The sequence below is a fragment of the Lissotriton vulgaris genome, chromosome 2_1, assembly GCF_964263255.1.
Source record: "Lissotriton vulgaris chromosome 2_1, aLisVul1.2, whole genome shotgun sequence".
Classification (NCBI taxonomy): domain Eukaryota; kingdom Metazoa; phylum Chordata; class Amphibia; order Caudata; family Salamandridae; genus Lissotriton; species Lissotriton vulgaris.
The window spans coordinates 815,656,818-815,677,481 of NC_141687.1; the positions used below are offsets into that span (position 1 = coordinate 815,656,818).

General features: G+C 42.8%; 1 protein-coding gene across 1 annotated transcript in view; it reads right to left on the reverse strand.

Moving 5' to 3' along the window:
- Positions 1–20,664, reverse strand: part of CCDC141 (coiled-coil domain containing 141) — a 658,578-nt gene that overhangs the window by 24,136 nt on the left and 613,778 nt on the right. Inside the window, exon 20 of the mRNA XM_086956207.1 lies at positions 3,441–3,624. Within this exon, the coding sequence (XP_086812333.1) occupies positions 3,441–3,624 (184 nt within the window). The remainder of the gene's footprint in view (positions 1–3,440; positions 3,625–20,664) is intronic.

Sequence of the window (20,664 nt, forward strand, 5' to 3'; positions counted from 1 at the left end):
GATTACTGTGCCACGCCTACAATGTCCTCCACGACCAAGGACCAGCACACATGAATCACTGCCTGAACTTCCACAAACCATCCAGAAACGTCCGCTGCGCCCACCTCTCCCTCGCTCAGACATCACGCATCTGTCGCTGCTGCACTGGAGGACGGTCCTTGTTTACATCGCTGCCAAGTCCTGGAAGGCCCTCCCCCTCCCCTTCCACCTCCGAACACCACCCTTACAGACAGACTTCAGAAAGTAACTCAAGACCTGGCTCTTTGACTTGAAACCCATGCCCAGCACCTGTATACCCTCACAGGTGATAAGCCAAGCTTTTCATTTACCAGTGATTGATTGATTGACCGCAGCACTTGTTCCAGTATCAGGAATAAAAGATAGTTGGTGCAATTGACAAAATCAAGGAACATTAACTAGGTGAAGCAGGTTGCTCTTATCAATCTTAGGATGTGCCCCTCATCAGTGCAAGATGGTTGTGCTACGAACCAGCTATATATATTTACTAATTTCTCATTTTCTATAGTTCTAGTGACTTTACTCAGATTAGACATATCAAAACAGTTCTTTAGGTGTTACACGGGTGGATAGTTTGAGGGAAATAATTCAGAACTGACATGAGGAAGATGGGCTAGTTATTCTTAATCTGCTCTATTTCCACTGAATGCTGCACCTGCAAAATATGCCAATATGGTTTAAACACACATAGGTAAACCGAATAAAACAAACATTTTCCAAATCTGTAAATTAATAAATGTAGGCAGTAAATGCTCTCCTGAAGGAATGAGGTATATGCTAGACCCTTCAAACACTGTAGACTTTAACCGATGGACTGTAATAGATGGCGTTCCTTAAACTCACTTTAAGGGGTAAGATAAAAGTTATTAAAATAAATGTTTACACCAAGGATCATTTATCATAATTCTAGTTGCTTACCACATTTAATTAAGAAAAAAGATTTAAAGCCAGCATACACGTTGTCTGGGAGTTCTTATAGGGCCAAAAAAAAGAATCCATTTTCATTGGTAATACTGTAAAGGAATCGGCAAACTGTTTGTTTTGGATTCCTGATTTATAGAACTAAAACTTTCTTTCACCTAGTGACAGTTACCTGAATGGCTCTTTTGCAGGGAAGACAACACTTGTAATTGGAAGGAACTAATATCTAGTAATCTTGCTAGTAATCTTGATGACGTTTTATATTCAGGCTGGGGGCACACCAAAGTCAAATCGACCAAATCTACTGTTGCCTGTATTAAACATTATGAACATGTAGTTAAAGCAGGAAGTATGTCTTCAAGAGCTATCTACAATCTAGAGGCACCAAACCTTTAAACATAGCACACTCTCATTTGGAACTGTGGGATTCATGCTGGAGTAACTAAGTACAATCAAGCCTGTACTAAAGCATCCCTGTTGTATTTTAATTATTTTAATTTGAAATTCAAGCAACAATTTCGGGAAGACAAAAGATATATTTTGAAATTAAAAATTTAAACTAAAAACAACAAGCAGTGTTTTGCTTTGTCCTTAATTTTCCATATACTAATATAGAAAACATTGTTGTACTTTGGCTATTCGCATACTTCTAAAGTTCCTGAAGAGTTTAAATCTTTGAAACCGTTATACAATACATGAGAATTTGATCTTGAGAAACAAATAAAAGACATGTTGTGGTTTACGATGATGAATACTAATTTTAACTCACCAGTTAATATAGGTCTGACCTTTACACAGTAGAAAAAACCTCCTTAGAAAATACTGTATGCCATTGAAACATTTCACATTGGGGCTGTCAGATAATGACAAGTGTTGGGCATGTAAGTGTCTATGAGATATGATCTATTCATGCAAAAGAGTAAACAATGTTTGGGGTCCTTGTAACAATCTATAACACATTGATTATCCCTGGTCATGATGATCAAAGGGATTCACACAAGAGCCATTGCTTGAAAATGTAAAGATAAAAAAAATCACAAGAGTAAGTGCAGCCAGAACGTAAGGTACTATTCTTTTGAAAAAAGAGTTCTGATTAATAATTACAGATTGACTAAAACTATTATTTATATCTAGCTGAGCTTTAATACATTGATGAAATATAGGACACCCATTGTAGAAAAGAAAACATTAGATTATTTCACAGATTTTCCTACATATTTCTTTCTTCAGCACTACGCTGTTTTACAGTATGTGCAAAATATATGAAACCTGATTTGTTCATTGAGGACAGGCATAACAATCTTGATAAATATGTAGCCATCCTGGCCTGTGATAGTAAACAGGTATTTATTTCTGTAGTAGTTTTAAATGGCATATACAAGACCTATAAGTGACAGTATGTTTTACAAAGGTATTGTTAACAAATAGATTACAGTTGTTATAATATTAGTGAATACCAGTGGAATTATTCCCCAAATAAAGTTATGAATAAGAGAGGCAATAAAGTAAGCAGTAGGTTCTCTCGATGTTCAAATAAAACAACTTTTATAAACACATGGGCCATTCCAGAGATCAGTTCCCCCTATTTAAGATTACATTGGATGGTCCTGCAGACCTGAAGGTGTCAGGATCACATTTTGAAGGACTTTTTTCTACCAACGTCAGGACCACTGCCATGGCAATATAAGGGGTTGCTGGAGTTGTTAGTTTCAGAGACATGCAAGTTATAGACGGAAATGGTGTTTGGATAACATGTTTTCTATTCCTCTTTTACTATTTCACAAGACACACATTTCATGATATCAGATGGGATCGAATTCCAGATTCTGGGACCACTTCCTGAAAAGGACTGTTTCGATGTTGTAGTCTTCTTTATATTACTATGTACACGTTAGGCCTGTGCAGCCTGCAGTACTCTGTAAGCTATCTTCCAAATGAGCAGACAATAGTCGATGGATACACTTTTTCAATAACTACCTGCTTCAACCCATCCAGTTAGGTGGCTCTTCAATCCTACATTGCAGTAGAAAACATCGAATGTTGATGTGTGGTATAAATACACTCACAATGGGCAAGGTGCTGGGAAATAAATAATACAATTTGATTCAATGCTTAATGTAAATTAAACAGTTTAATAAGGTACATACAGCCACCTGAGCTGGAATTCTCCCTTCCTGAGTTATGGAGAGTCTTATTGAGAAATTTGTGCTTGGATTAACGCAGAAGAAAAATAATAATGGTTCAAATTTTGGGCTTTTGTGGAACTAGCTTTGTTGTTATTCGATTACCTTGTTGTATATCAGAAAAGAAAGACGGAATGTGTTTTAAAGGTCATCAGAATTGGGGGAATATGCTATCGTTCAAAGTCGAATTGATCAAGCATGAGAATGAATTAGAGTAGAGTGGAGCAATATATAGGGTTACACAACCAGTTTGTACAAGACAGCACTTAGATCTTTTTCCCTCCAACTGCACATAGGTTGTATTGTAAATTGTCTTACCATACACATTGGCGGCTAGGTCAGTTATCTGCTGTATTCTTTCTTCTTGCTGCTCCAAAGTAGGGTGAACAAATTTTTGAAACTGTCGGGAAAGGACCTGCACTGCTTCCTTTGTCTTGCACTCTGCAGAATATTTGCCAACTCTAACAACTGTGGCATTTGCTTCCTCACACCAGAAGTTACACTAAACGTATAAGAAGAGAAATATTTTAGAACACTTAGCAAGTACATACTAAATTGGAAATAAAAGCTGAACAGATTCAACAAATCATCTAAAAAATATTAATAAATACCATGATCATCAGCGAAAAGAAAGCAGCAAGAGACCATATTGGTCTCATTACTCACGGGACAAGGATAATTTGCTAGCTCAAATGCTTGGAAAGGAGATGTTTACTAGCCAAAAGATAGCATTTAGTGATTTCCCCTAGACAGGAGCATGTCCATGAACTGTGTCCCTTTAATCCTATAAAATTGCAAATTGTAATTTTAACCCTGAGAGAGTTCAAACCATTGCTGTGGGACTATAAACATCCTTCTGAGCACTTTTACCTATGATATACACTCGTAACATCTACTTTTGTAGCTGTAGTCAAAATTAGAACATATGTTTCTTCTGGTACAAAGTGTCTTACTCTCTCTCTATAAACATATATGCTGACACTAAGATGTTTCGAATTGTTTTTCAATTCACAAGGATAAAAGTCATGCTTACTCAAACAAAAGTAGCTTCAATACATTGTGAGCATGGAAAACTGTGTCAGAGAAAGAGCTGAAGCATCCTAATAAAAAAGTGAAATGTAAACGCTGAGATGCTTACCCATCTAAAGCAGGTGTCTCGAACCTTTTCAGTAGTGAGAGGCAGTTCTGATTAGTGAAAATCATTGTGAGCAACTGAAGGTCAAGGCACTCACGTAGTGTTACCAGACACCCCCACCCCCAACTTCGTTGACTTCCTAATGTTCCAGATACTATGGTTTGAACAAAATACTTTGACAAGAGGCAATTAGACAGTGCTACCATGTGTGTCAGTACGAGCGTGTCTTTGGAGAAGTATGAAGATGTGTCCGTATCAATGGGAGATATCTGAATGGGTGAATGAGAGCCTGTGTCGTATGTACTTGAGGCACAGGATATACCTTTAACCATATGTGTCACAGTTACATGTATAAAGCAAACATATAACCATTTTCTTAGATGAGAGAAATTTTAAGTGCAGAAACATGTTCTGCAAAAATGTTCATAATATGGAAAACATTTTGGCACTTTAAATTTCTCTCACTTATAAAAAAATGGCTATATTTTTCTGTTATAAATATGGCACCGTGAACACCAGCTACTGACAGCAAGATACCTACTGCATGTAAAGGCAACATTTTGAAGTTGGAGAAAATTAAATTGAAGAGTTAACTTTATGGAGTGGAGAAGTGTGGCTCTCGGGTTAGAGGCGGCAGACCCGGAAGCTGAGATCGGTCCTGGACCAGGGTTCAATTCCCTGCCTCGGCGGGTCTTGGGCTAAAAAAAATAAAAAAATTCCACGGACTCGATAATTCTCGTTCCGGTGCCTACTCGACTCACGGGTTCACACTCTGTGACTCTAGGCAATAGCTTGCTTAATCTCCACTACGGCCCCTCGTGGTGGGATGCCTGGCTTTCACCTTGTGGATACAATGCTGGGGTTATCTCACAGGGGAATACCAGGACGGGCTCCCTAGGCAAGCGCCTTGATGCCTTCGGGTGATACGTGCGCTATATAAATCGCAATACATTTACATTTACATTTATGTTTCTATGGATTCCATAAAAATCCCCATGTACATTTTCTCCCATTTCAATGTTGTATATACAAATAGCAGGTACCTTGCACCCAGTGGCTTGTAGACAAGGCGCCATATTTATAACAGAAAGCTATAGCCATTTAATTAAAAGGGAAGAATTTAAAGTGAAGAGACATACTTCATACAATATTCATACGTAATTGGCTTACATGATAGTTGAGAAAAATATTTGGACTTAATGTTTCATAGAAATAGATTTCTTCATTTTAAATCCCTCCCAGTTACAAAATAATCAGTCATAAATATGGCACAGTGTCTAGAGGCCATTGGAAGCAAGAGGCCTGCTGTTTGTAAATATGGCAACTTAATTATTAAGTTAACTTTTCATTGTATTTTCTCCCAGTTAAAAGCATTCAGATGCATTATTTTGTTCTCACATTGCCAATATTGAGTTGACAATGACTTTTATTTGAGTTGAAACCCCAGTGCTTCAGTTCTTCAGCTCTGTGTCTGACACTGGATCATAAATCTGACTCCAGCACAGCTCATTGTCAGGCCCTGCTATCTACAGCCTAAAGATAATAATGTTCTATGAACACATCATTCCCTTAACATTAGAAGGAAAATGTAACCCTATGCTTATTTAAAAATGAACTCAAGGCTGCGAACTATTTTGAAGGTGTCTGTGAGCTACTGGTAGCTTGCAATCGACTGATTGGAGACACCAGATCTAAAGTCAAAAAACTATTATGCAAATAAACTGGAAAGAGTAGACACCATTCCAGTCAAATGTTTTACGCTCAGGTGTCAGAAATATTTTGACATATTTTGGAGATAGAGTAAAGATATATGAACTTTGCTTTTAAAACAAACGCAAAGGCCAATAATTTGAATATTGTTAAATTTATCAGTAAGTTAGGTTAAAATTAGGGAATAGAACAGAGATGCAGTGGTTTACTGTTTTGAGTCATGCACAGCATTACCACCCCATTCTTCTCCCTTGTCTCCATGTTTACACAATGAAGGTGAGCCATTTCCAGAAAACATGCAGGTGTAATGTACTTTTACATTTTCCAATAATCACTCTAGATCGTTGTCTGTGTTTATGATATCGGCACAACACTAGACTGGATGCTGCTCCATCTCTAGCTAGGTTACCTTTATTCAGTATTTACTTTTTGTTCATATCTTCTTTGGTAGGATGGATACTAGCAAGCAGCTTGACCCCCAAAAGCTACAGAGGGTTTGGGGTTACTCTGCCTGTGGCATAGTGATCTAGAGGTTGTTTACCAGTTCCTTCCATTCATTGCTGCCATTGCATCCAGAGTCTTGTAGAATGCAGTGAAATAGAGTGAAATAGAGTGGAAAAGCATTTAGCAGAGTGGAGTGGCGTAGGGTGGAGTAAAGGAACATGGGTGGCGTAGAGGGAGTTGCGAAGAGTGGAGATGAATGTCAGAGTGGAGCATTGCACAGAAGATTGTTGTAGAGTGGAGTGGTATAGAGAGCCATGCCACAGAGTGTAGTGGAGTGGCCTTGAGTGTAGTGCTGTGGTGTAGAGTAGAGCAGATTGTTGTAGAATAGAGTGGAGAAAAGTGGTATGGGGTGGCAGGGAGAAAGCTGCATAGTGCATTTGATGAGTGGAGTAGAGTGTCGTAGAGTAGCATAGAGTGGTCTAAAGTGTTCTAGAGTGGAGTAGTGTTGTTGCATGGAGTAGGGTTTAGTGGAGAAGAGTCTCATAGAGTGGAGTACCATGGAGTGTAATGCCGTAGAGTGTAGTAGATTAGAGTGGCCTAGAGTGAAGTGGCATAAGTACAGTGGTGCAGAATAGATTGGCACAGAGTGCTGTGGCATGGAGTGCATTGGTTTTGAGTAAAGTGGTGTAGCGTGCATAGGCGTAGAGTGCAGTGACATAGAGTGCAGTGACATACAGTAGAGTGCTGGACTGCAGTGGCAGAGAGTGCAGTGGCGCAGAGAGGAGAGAAGTAGCATAGAGTCCAGTGGTGTAGAGTAGAGAGGGTGCAGGGTAGAGTATAGTGGTGCAGGGGAGAGTACAGTGGTGTAGAGTCATGTGGGTAGAGTGGTGTGAAGTGCAGTGGCACAGAGTGCAGTGGTGCAGAGTAGGATTGAATGACAGAGTGGATTGGCACAGAGTGCAGTTGTGTAGAATGCATTGGTGTAGAGTGTGGTGCAATAGCATAGGGTTGAATGGTGCAGAGTAGAGTATAGTGGAACAGACTGCAGTGGTACAGAGTGGAGTGGCGTGGCAGAGAGTGCAGTGTTGCCCAGTAGAGTGCCTTGGAGTGCAGTAGTGTACAGTAGAGTGGCATAGAGTGCAGTGGTGCAGAGTAGATTAGAATGGCATAGGGTGGATGGTGTAGAGTGCAGTAGCATAGAGTGCATTGGAGTGGCACAAAGTAGAGTGGTACAAAGCAGAATGCAGTTGCATAGAGTTCAGTAGTACAGGGTAGAGTGGCATAGAGTGCAGTGGCAGAGAGTGCAGAGTAGCAGACTAGAGGGTTGTAGAGTACAGTGGTGTAGAGAGCATTGGCACAGATTGCAGTGGCATAGAGTAGAGCAGAGTAAAATAACGTAGAGAGAAATAGCACAATGTGCAGTGTTGCACAGTAGAATAGAGTAGCATAGAGTGCAGTGGTGTAAAGTAGAGTGTTGCAGAGTACAGTACAATGTCGTACAGTGCAGTGGTGCAGAGTAGTTTGGTGTAGAGTGCATTGGTTTTGAGTAAAGCGGCTTAGAGTGCATTGGCCTAGAGTGCAATGGTGCAGAGTAAAGTAGAGTGTCTTAGAGTAGAGTGTCCCAGGGAAAATTTGAGTGGTGTAGTGGCATAGAGTGGTGCAGGGTGCAGTGGCATAGAGTAGGTTGTTCCAGAGTAGAATGGTGTGGCGTAAAGCAGAGTGTTCCAGGGTAGAGTGGTGCAGGGTAGAGTGCAGCAACATAGAGTAGAGTGGTTTAGAGTGTAATGGCGTACAGCACATTGGTGTAGAATGCAGTAGAGTGGTGTAGAGGAGAGTGCAGCGGGGTAGAGTACAGTGGAATAGAGTGCAGTGTTGCAAATAGAGCATCGTAGTGTGCAGCGGCGTATAGTAGAGCGGTGCAGAGTAGAGTGGCATAGAGTAATGGTGTGGAGTATAGTGATGCAAAGTAGAATAGAGTGCATTGATGCTGAGTAGCATAGCCTTGCGTAGAGTGCAGTGGTGCAGAGTAGACTGCATAGAATGAAGTGGCCTAAAGAGCATTGGTTTTGAGTAAATTGGTGTAGAGTGGATTGGCATAGAGTGCAGTGGTGTAAAGTGCAGTGGTTAGAGTAGAGTGAGGTTAAGTGCAGTGGTTAGAGTAGAGTGGGGTTAAGTGCAGTGGTGGAGTGTAGAGTGGTGGAGAGTAGAGTGGAGCGGTGTAGAGAAAACTGAAGTGACATAGAGTGCAGTAGCATAGAGTGCAGTGGTGTAGTGTAGATTGTTTCAGAGTAGACTGGAGTGGAGTGGCGCAGAGTAGAGTGTAGTGGCATACAAAATGTGGTGTAGAGTGAAGTAGTGCATAGTGCAGTGGTGGAGAGTAAATTAGAGTGGCATAGAGTACACTGGCGTATAGTGGTACAGAATAGAGTGCAGTGGCAAGGAGTGCAGTGTTGCAGAGTGAAGTGGCATAGGATGGAGTGGTACTTAGTAGAGTGGAAGGGCCAAGACAGGAGTAGTATAGAGTGGAGTGGTGTAGAGTGCAGTGGAGGAGAGTAAAGTGCAATGGTGTAGAGTGAAGTAGCGTAGAATAGAGTGCAGTGGCGTGGAGTGTTGCAGAGTACAGTGGAGTGGCATAAAGTGGATTATGTATGGTGTGGTCCTGCACTGCCATTACAAACAACATATCGTCAATTGAAATGGCCATTAAATCTACACAGACATATAGTTTTACTGATAAAAGTATACAATGCACAAACAATGTGAGGAAATGTCATCACCCAATTTATTCATTTATTTATTTAAGAGAAGTGTGGCTCACTGGTTAGAGCAGGCAGACCCTGAAGCAGAGGTCAGACCCGGGACCAGGGTTCAATTCCCGGCGCGGCAGGGTCTTGAGCTCAAATGTCCACGGACTCGATCATTCTCGCTTCGGTGCCTGAACTAATCATGGGTTCACACTCTGCAACTCTGGGCATTAAGCTTGCTTAATCTCCACAATGGCCCCCCGCGGCGGGATGCCTGGCTTTCACCTTGGGGATGCCCTGTAGGGACTATCTCACAGGGAAAAGCCAGGACGGGTTCCCAAGGCAAGCGCTTAGAGACCCCTGGGTGATAAGCGCTATATAAATCCAATATACAATACAATACAATTTAAATCGTATTTAAATATTTTTTTCCACCACACTACAGAATTACCAAAACATGTGTTTCATTTGTTCTTTCATAATCCTGATATATTATTAAATATCTCCACGGTTCATTTACAGACAATTACATTTTGTTGTAAGCTAGAAAAAAATAACATACTAAACCTTCCTGCAGCACACCCCCAGTAGTCAGCATGATTGTCACATAAATCGTCTCACTTTTAAATCAGAAAAAAGGTAAACACCAAGTTCCCTCGAAGACAGAAGCTGACATTTGACCTTTATCTTTGAATGGACAGCAAATGTGACATGATAAGAAAAAGCTTTAAAGGTCTGTTCACAGAAATCGAACACTGGTGGAAGGATGCAGTAAAACAGAGTATGCTCTACAGAAGGGAAGAATTCAAGCTGAACAGTCTAAAACAAATAAAGCCAGCAATTAGAAACCAAAGAAATGTGAGTTACAAACCACAAAGCCAACGGTAAGCAATAGCGGTCAGAATTCCCAGGGAGGCTTTCCGAATGTCCCCAAGATGTCTTCAGCAAACCAGACAGCTGTGCTGCCTGGTAGGCTTCGACCTAAAAAGGCCTTTACCACCAGACCATGGCCAAGACAGGGTGTGGGGACAATGTTGAAAACATACCTTCTTTTGCCAAATCACTGTGATGTAACAAATATTGAACCCAGTCCAGGCAATTGATTGTGGAAGATTTCCTTGACCCTGCCCACTTCTGAATCCCCCCTGAATTGCTTACGTGTGGGGGTTTGTTTCTCTTTCTTCCTGGTGTTGCCTCAGAGCCAGAGAGGGTTAACTTGTGCCTCCACCTTGTCCAAAGGGTGGGACTATATTCATTTTTCACCTGGATTGCTCCCACCACCTTGCACATAGGTGAGGATCACATGGTCTATCTATTTTATCTCTTCTGGATGCAGGACATGTTATGATTATAACTTCAATGTCAAACAAAAAATACAATTGCCATATTTTCTTACTTCACCAACTCAATGACTGTGTACCATCTTCATCTCCCATGTACTATGCTACCCACCTTTGACACACAATGCTAGGGGCAGTAGTTAAGGTTACTGTACTACCATAACTGTTCTGTGGTCTTTCTTTTGAGGCTTTGTGGTGTAGGCACTAATCCCCTGCCATCAAACCTGGCTAGAAATAAGCTAAAGCTTTTTCCAGGAATGTTTAGTTAAGGTTAATTCTAGTTAAATAGTGTTTAAAACACAAAACTTTTAAAGATCAGAAATAGAATAGTTAAGTAGTATGTTAACCGTAACTCAAAGTTCTGCTATGTATCCGCAAACCCTTTTTCATATATAAATCAGTACCTTACATCAATTATAAGCACAGTAAATTGATATCAGCAAACATTATGAATTCATTGAATCACACCTACTTATAAATACTAATGAATAAAAAGTGAAACATTGGCATATAATCCCTAAACTACAATCTCACAGTGTTTTTATTTTATATATATTTTTATTGAAAGAAGAAAAACAAGAGGAAATATTACACGTATCAGGTGTCATACAGTAAAATACATTGCAACGGTGAGGAGGCGAATAGACCAATATGATAAAATCAATGCACAGGAGAGTGGGACGTCAACACGAACATGTATGTGAAAAAGGAGCAACAATACGATCCACAACCCCATTAAGCTGACGTCAGCAAAGTCCGTCCACGCCACGATTCAGGATAATTGAGACCAGAGCAGACACCCAGATTTTGTGAAAAAGATCGACTCAGGATAAGCAACCCACCTCTCGTGAAAAGGGGAAAAGAAAAAAAAAAGGCCATAGAACTAAAACAAGGACAAAATAAAAAACCCTCCCCCGTTCCCCCCACTCTGCACCCCTGCAATGGCTACGGCCTAACCCCACTAGCAGGGTGCCTGTTGCCCCACAACTAAAGCCTAAAAGAAGGTAAAGAATGGAGGAGGAGATGTCACACAGGCTCCCGGCCCCTCTCCCACCCCCCCAGAAGCAAACCACCCTGAAATATAGTCAAGACACTGTGAAGCAGCAATTACAAAACAACCGGGGGGGGGTTTGTGTGGACCGCCCGAGTCCCGCATCATTGTAGGCTACAAGTCCCGTATCAAATAAAGCAGTGTTATCCAACCCATACAATCAAACTCAACCCTGGCCACTCCGATTTTTCGTGCGAGCTCTCTCCGCTCTCTCCGCCATCCCGACAGGAGAACCAAATTGTTCAGGAAAGTCAAAGTCAGTGCGGTACGATCGGATCCAAAGTGTTAGCACTCGAAGTCCACAAGTCAAATGGAGATACCAGTCTACCAACAGTAGGGTACTAGAACGTAATTGAGCCAACTGGGAGGAAAATAATAATAAATCAATCCGGTAGTCACTGGGGAAATTATCTTGGAATATAAAATCGGCTGTGTCCATCTTGGGCGATATCAGCATTAAGTATGATGAGTTATTGATAGTTACCGGCTCGCTGGCTGTTGTTCGGGAGCCGACAGAAAACACCAGATCTGGTTTCCACTCGGCGTCCTCTGTCTCAGGCATGCCCTGCTTCGCGGGTAACACAACGTGTTTCAAATCTATTGAAGGGTCATAGTCCGATCCCAGATGCATATTCTCGGCTGTTACAACCATTTTGTGGATGATGGCGGTGACCTGCGAGCGAAGCGCCCCAATGGCGGCCATTACGGTCTGCAACGACGGTGTACATTCCACCTGCTCCATATCCTCTCGCCAAGCGACAGATCAGATCTTTGACCCTGGCGGTCGACTGTTCAGGGGTAACAGGCACAAGCGGGTCCGACGTTAACGGAGGGCACCTGTCTTTCTCGCGGTCTAGACACCGTCGCCACCAGCGAGGATCCACGACCCTCGACCCCGGGGGCTCAGCAGGGTCTTCGGGCAACGGACTCCCATCCACAGCAACCGGTGCCTCTTACCGCCTTCTCCTTAAATCAACCTGGCCACCGTACCACCATCCAAACCGGTCAGGATATTCTCCACTTCGGGAGACCGGACGCCGCCCAAGTCCCGCGGACAATGTTGTTCAACTCCAACCAGGATGGGTTAGAAATCGAGGCCCCGGCTTCCATGCTGAATTAGGCCGAGAATGAAAACACAGCGTAGATTCATCATTCGAGAAGATGGAAATCTCGGGAGTACACCTTTAAGCTCAGCAACACTTCAGCCACATGGGAGTCTGGTGCGAATTCAGGATCAATATATCAGGATTCATGAGCTACTGGCAGAGGTCGGCGGAGCCGAGAGCTTACGCGGCCATCTTGGTTGCTAGCGTAGCTCCTCCCTCCAATCTCACAGTGTTCTATAAAGAATAAGTCATAACGTAGGAGGACACATGAACAAACCAGGAAACCTAAGTGTCATTTCAGTTAAATTACATACAGGTTGATTAGTAACATATGTGCCTAAAACAAACCTAAGATTGTGCAATTATGGTGACAAATTGACTTTTGGGTGTTGGTTGACTGGGGTGTGAGCCCTGGTCAATCAACAGCCACAATTCCTTGTAGGGTGAACCTCAAAAAGTGACCAAATTAACCTGCTCCTAACCCTGGGTAGCTTGACTCAAAAGGCAATCAGACTTAACTTAGAGGCAATGTGTAAAGTATTAATGCAGAACACAAACAGTAATAAAGTGAAAACACAATACGAGATAAATCCCAAACCAATTCACAAAACTACAGTAAATTTCAATAAATTATTTGACACCAAAACAACATAAATCCAATCAGTAGAACCAGAGTTATGAATTTTTAAACTTTGTAGTAAAAACTGGCTCCTAAAAGATCCAAATGCCAACCGCGAACATCTAGTTGCACAAGACTGGGTCAAAGTAAAAATAATATGGCTGACCGCGATGGAGCGCAGTGCAGATGCAAGAAGTAGATTAGTCCCGCTTGGAGCTTACCTTTGGACTTAGTAAAATCCTTGAGTAAAATGTTCTGCGAAGGTAAGGTTCAGTGAGGCAAGGCTGCAGGAGGTGTCTAAGGAGGGAGCATTGTTGTTGGATAGCCTAGGGTCGAGGCCACGGTGAAGATTCCTACGTTAGGAATTAGTCTCTAAAAAGGAAGTAAAAGATCTCCATTGGGACGAGGGAGAGAGCTGTAGCCGAAAACAGTTCCACGAGGTCGGAAACCCCTTTGGGGAAGGACAGCTGAAATGTATTAGCTGCTGTGGAAAATATAGCAGGAGTAGCAGCGAAGTCAAATCGACTGGCGATGCACCTCAACCGGATTGGCAAGCAGGTTGGTCCTGGTCCCCTCCTGGTTCTTAGCGCAGGTTTAGCCAAACTTTGTATTTTGAATGTCTGGGAACGTTTAGCACCAATTTCAAGGGTTCAGGACTGGAAGGGCACCACTTGGAGGTTCAGAACTCACTCAGGCTGGGTCCAGGTGCACGTTCAAGATGGAGGAGGCCTTTTGTGTCCATGTGGCTCTGAAGTGGAGGACATCAAACAAGCCCTTGTGAGTCACTCTGGAGGTCCTGGGACAGTTGAAGACCCAGTCCTTGTCCCCAGGTAGAAGGTAGCAGAGCAGCATTACAATCAGGTCAGTAATCCTTTAGAGCAGCAGTCCAGCACAGTGGCAGCCATTTCAGCAGCACAGCAGGCCTTCTTCCTGGCAGAGTATCCACAGGATCAGAAGTGGACTGAACAGTTGGTGTCTGAGGTCCCCTTTTTATTCCCTGGTGCCCTTCCTCTGGAAGAGGAGAGAAGCTTCTAGAAAGGTTCTTTGAAGTGTATAGAATTTCCTGACTCCCATTCCCCAGCTCCAAGCTGTCTGCAGTGACAATGTGAAGTTGTTAAGTCATTTGCGTAAGGGTTCAGTTCAGTTCAGTTCGTTTATTTGTTTCGAAGGTTAAAAACCATCATGAAAATACACAATAACAACAATACATAATCTCAAATACAAAACTTTCTTTACGACATGATATTGTTTAAAAAAGGCATCAAATTTAAAAAGGGATTTTTGTGAGTAATAGGACCAAAGTGCAAATGTGAATCAAGACCCCATATAACCAATTAGATACCTCCCAGACCCACCAATTTCATCAGCCCCTTGTATTTCTTAATTTAAAAGCAATTTTAAGAAAACTTATAATGGCACATAGAGTTCGCATTTCAGTGGCTCTTTGCAAAAACAGTAAGGAAGATTTGGCATGGATTATATTTGAGTCTTTCAAGACACCTACTAAGAATCTTTGACGTTTGTGTAAGGGAAGAGAACTCACTATTCAGTTGCGAGTGGGATGTGCCAAGCTCTGCACCCTCATCCTGCCAACAGATGGCCCATTAAGGTACATCTAATCCCTCTATTGTTTGACTGTCTGGGAGGAATTCACAAAGTCTAACTGTTAGTTACACCAAGTCATGTAACCCAAGACAGGCTATAGGCACCAAAGGGCTATGGGCAGAAAAATGGCAACCATCTAAAAGTAAGAATTTCTAGAACCGATGGTCTAGACATGGTGTGCACTACAATGTCCCAAATCAGGGTTACAGCATAGTATAACAGCAATAAACACAATGAAACAGAATAGACAGAAAGATTATGAAAAAAAGGTGCTCAGCAAGCAATGTAAGACACATTTGACTGTGTATATCAAATTTCTTTAATCAAGTAGATTATTCCAAAGACGAGATTTTTGTGCATGGTTCATCCATATGGGAGCTGGTCTTTACTTTCTTATAAGACTAACAATCCAATCCAACATCGATAAACAAAAATAAGAATACAAGATTTTTTCTAACGGGTCAATATCAAGTCTCTCGCTAAATTCAAATAGCCTCATACCGTGGCAATTTCTAATGGTTTTCTCACTCCACCATTAGAGACTGAATTATTCAAAAAGCCTCATACGATGAGAAACACATTCACTCAGTCTCTCAAAGGCTTGAGATTTGTTGCGCGTAATGTAGGAGTTAAACTTAACATTCTACTTTAACAGAGATATTTACAGTCTTTGGATGTTTTTGTTATAGTAGGTGCTATTCACCTCACATCAACCTTAACTAAATACTAACAAAAGTTTTTTTTGCCCACACACAGATAGACACACAAATATATTACTTTGCAGAAATCTGACCATACTAGTAGTACATAGATTGTTATGCTTTTATTTGCTATAGTATAATGCATTTTAAGTTTACAGTGGTTTGATTTCCCTTCCTTTTGGATAGTGCAACTCCATTTAATGGCTCAGTGCAAAAACTTTGCGTTTGTTGGTGGTGTACATAGAATTCAGAAGCGCACAGCATGTTCTGTGAGAAGAGTGTGGTCTTAAGCCATGCTCCATGCCAAATGTAGCTGCATCCACAGCCCCTATCCATGACACAATTCTGTGCATGGCCCTCATTGACACTTGATCATAAAACCCTTACTATCAGAGCACACTGTGTTCAGGTAAAGACTATGGGCCCCATGTGCAAAGGGTTTTTGTGTTCGGTAAGTCAGACGTTTGTGAACCCTAAAACCCTTTTTTAAATGTACTAAAACTACAGACCAATTAGAAAAAGGTTTTCCAAATCATTAAACGGGTTACAAATCACATTATGTAAGGGGCATGTTAAGGGCGTTCCTTACAAATATTGATTCCTTATGATGTGTATTAAAGATTTGCGACCGAAATCCAGTCACAAAACATTATTATTTTACCTCCAACTTTCCCCTTGTGAATGTTGGCAGAATCGTTTTTGAAAAGTACACAATGGTCCATAGGGCGACTGTCTACTCCTAAATAAGGTTTGTTTAACTTTTTATTTTTTAAAGACATCCTGTTTTCAATTAAGGAAAAAGGGCTGCTTTAAAAAAAAAATGCTTTATTTAAAAGCAACCACAGACATGGTGGTCTTCTGACCCCAGAGACCACCATCCCTGTGACTGTAGCTAATTGTACTGGGTAGCAATTTGCGACCTACCTCATGAATATTGATGAGGTAAGTCAAACTTTAACCCACAATGATTCTGTATGCTGTTAACCAACCTTTTAGTACATATGTTGGTTCTCAAACTACCAATACTTTGGTAGATGTCTATATGAAAATTGCAACAACTTTTATCAAGTCCATTTTAGTACAACCCAAATAAGAAACCACCAACTGTGAATCATTATGAATTACAATTTACAATTTCGTTTTTGGAATCTTTATGCATGTGATCCTATGTGCAGTAGTTTCTAAGAACAGCAAGTGAGAAAATATATATCTGAGGTTGAGGTGTTTAGAGCTGAAGTCTCGCTAAAACTTTTGAAGACCCCTTCTTTCTCTTTATTATTGTTAAGGGAGTTAGTAGTGCTGGCATATGCGTCCTTCCCAGGACATCAAGTTCATAGATTCTTTCAGCAATAATACCTTCAATGAATCATTCATTTTTCCGTGAGTAATAGCTTTCGATGCAAGAGCCTTAGGAGTCATGCAGATTGATGCACATTCAGTTTAAGTGTCTTTGTTCTTTTTTGCTTGCTTGTTGACGAGTCTACATTTTATTTGCATAATTAAAGACATTCATCAACAAATTGTGATTTAAAACATTAAATAATTGTTCATGTTAATGATATAAATTGCAGTAGGTGGCTGCATTTAGTCATTATGAGCAGCACCCATGTTGACATATTAAATAGATGTTAGTCGCCTTTTTCCTACTGTCAATTTGAATGACCACGTTTTAGGCTAAGAGGCTTGTGCACATATTCTTTGTGGTTGTTTTGCACGTTATGTTTTTTTTCTTTCCCCTGCAGATGCTGTGCTTTTTCAGAGGTCTTTTAATAATTAGTGAATAGGCATTTTGGTCTGTACAAGAAGACTGATAGTGAGTTTCTCCCTGGAAGGAGGAGTAGATCCCTGGATGGAAGACTCGTGGGAAGAGCTGACTGCTCCCGACGTCTGTTCAGTGTCACCACTCAAGGGCGCAGCCATGTTTTGCTATTGATTTTTCACGAAAAAGAAGGGAGTTTACCTGCTTCGAGCATTTTGAGAAGACGGATTGGCTTCTGAGAGTGGAAATGAGCTGATATGTTGCAATTAGTGATTTTGTTGAATTATAATAGCGGGTTCCTTAGACAAGAGAGAGGCCAGAACAGACCCACTTACTTTCTCATGCACACTCTTGTGTGCTAGATGTTTGCTGACCTCAATAGAGAAGGCCATTCTCACCTTTGCTGATCTCCACTCCCTGAGTGCAAAGGTTTCATGCCTCAGCATTCTAATTCTCTCATCGGAAAACTTTATTTGGTTTCCTGAAGCTGACATCTTAGCTTTTTTGCATAGCCAATATCCGTTTTTTCAATGTATACTTTCTTCATTAGATTAGGGATTTTCTTTATGGAATACACTTGTTGCATATTGTGTATTCTTTTTGGAATTCTTGTTAATATTCTATTTGCCATTATTTTGAAATATTAGCTTCTAGGTCACTAAGGGCCAGATATACGATTATAGCAGTTTGCGAGTTGCAAAATTCTATGTACAACAGTGTCTGAGACACTGTTTCCGATTCCCAATAGAGTCACAAATTGCTTGCCTCATGAATATTAATGAGGCTGTTGCAATTTGCTGTCCCATTGGGAATGGCTAGCACTCCCAGGGATGGTGGCTTGATGGGGTCAGCAGACCACCATGTCTGGGACTGCTTTGTCATTAAAGCAGTTTTTTTTAATGCAGCCCGTTTTCCTTAAAGGAAAATGGGATGCATATAAAAAACTAAAAATGGGGGGCGTGGCCAGGCAAGATGGCTGAAAAGATGTAGACTGTTTCGGCTCCCCGTCCACGCGCTGCTCCTGGGGTGATTTCGTGCTGCTTTGGCGACTTTGGGACTCTGCAAACGGAGTGCAGCTTTCCGGAGGATGACCTGAACAGGAGGGAGTGTGTCCTGCAGCTTCACATTGCAGGGAACAGCCGGTAGGGTCCTGCGGCCCCCGCGGAGTGCGCTGATAGGCGGAGCTAAAATGGCGGCGTGAGTCCCGGCGTTGCGGGACTCCGTTTAGTATCGTTCCTACCTGTCTGGAAGTGTGTGCTGCCTACATCCTGAGAACCCCATCGGAAGGTGAGCCGCGATGGGGGAGCCGCTGGTCCCTTTGGCCGCATAGCCACTGCCAGACTGAGCTTTGCGCATGCCTGACCCTAAAATGGTGGCCGCGGCGTGCTAGAAGGAGACACTGGTACTCACTCGCGATCGAGCCTGCGAGTCCACTCTTCTCCCCACCTTCACGGCCGGAAATGTCACTGCGTTTTGGGATCAGTCTATGGGCCTCTCTGGAGTGAGGCAGCCCATTGCTTCATGACTTTATCACCTGTGCCGCTAACTGCCATTGGCCCCTAACACCATAGGGAACACATCCCCCAGGTGCAGCACCTATCTATCTGCCTGACTGGAGGCTTCCAGGCCTACATCTGCCAAGAGAGTCGTCGCATGGGACACAGCGCCTTACTACCCTTCACCTTTTCTGGAGTTACATCTCCCCGGCCTCCACTTAATTCCTGAAGAACGGAATTTCACGTCTATGCTTCCCCGCCTGACTCCTGAGCAGCGACAATGCTGGGTCCCAGTTGCCAACTCTTTGACTCGTTTTCTCCCAGGAGCAGGGCCGTCGTGGCCTGTGCATGGGGAGGACCAGCAGTCCAGTTCTTACCGCTGACATGTAGGCGACTCCGGAGGGCCCTATGAACTGGCGCCAAGGTTCTGCCACAGCACACAGCTTCCCTGGTTCCCTGTGACAGCGATGCAATTTTAAGGCCCCAGGGCTTAACGACCTACGCTACTAGAGGTGGGTCCCCAGCGGACTGTTTGAAGCGACTTCCTTGATCGTGTGTTTCCCGACTTTTGCCATTTCACCGCCTTCCGGGGGTGACACCATATGCCGCCAAAAAAAACGACGGCCAAGACTCCAGTTAAGGTCTCGGATTTCTTTTCGACCATTGATAAGCGAGCGTCACTAAGGGGTGACGCAGGACCTGCGACGATGGCCCTCACAAAGTCGGAACTGCTATCCATGTTCAAAGATTTCAAAACTGACCTCCGAAAAGGACATTGGCCAGGATATCAAGTCCTCCATTGATCAGCTGCGTTCTGATCTGACAGATCGTCTACCCTCCTTACAACCAGATGTGGACTCTGTGGGAACTAGAGTCCTCGACCTCGAAGCGCACCACCAGGAACATGAGCATTTTTCTACCGAACTACGGGAGGATGTTCGGTCGCTTAAAGAGCAACTTCTTCAGTCGCAACTTAAGGCAGAGGATCTTGACAATAGGTCTCGGAGGGAGAATTTACGTATCCGGGATCTGGAGGAGGGCGCCGCAGGGCCAGATCTGGAGGCCTTCATGATAGGTCTCTTCTCTGAGATTCTGTCCCCACAATCTCTCAAGATAAAACTGGACAGAGTCCACCGAGTGGGGTCATTGCAGCAGGGAGAGAAGAAACGGGCGCGAGATGTCCTGGCTAAATTCCATTCCTACAAGACCAAGGAAGCGGTCTTACAGGCAGCACGGGCCAGGGACTCCATCACGTTTCAAAATTACTCCTGTAGTATCTACCAGGATGTTGCGCCCTCAATGCTGGTCCGGACGCAGTCTCTCAGGCGCTTCACCACTAAACTCAGAGACGAAAAAATCAGGTACAGATGGACCTATCCTTTTGAGCTGAGCTTTGATTTCCAGAATAAACGGCGCCATGTCACCGGCCTTCAGGAGGGACTGGATCTGCTAGGCATCTCCTCATCCGAAGAGGCTCCGGTACCAGGCAAACATGGAGGAGCTATCGGGGGAGCTTCTTTATCCTCTGCTTGGTTGCGGAGGGCGAGACGATGATTGCTTCCAGCTAACTGTCCAGGTGGTTCTCCCACCTCAATGCTGACCCGTGATGTTGATCGTGGTATTTGGTTCCGCCTGATGTTCTGCGGTGGGGGCCTGCATCTACCGGGTGAGTCGGGTCCCCGAGCACCGCTGCGGCCCCTGCCTTTGCAAGTGTGAAAACTCCTTGTCGCGGGGAGAAGACTCATATCCCCAACGGACCTTATATGTAAGACTGAGGCTGCTTTCTTTTGATTATGACTTTGCAGGGCTGCCTCCTGAAAACCTACTTGCAT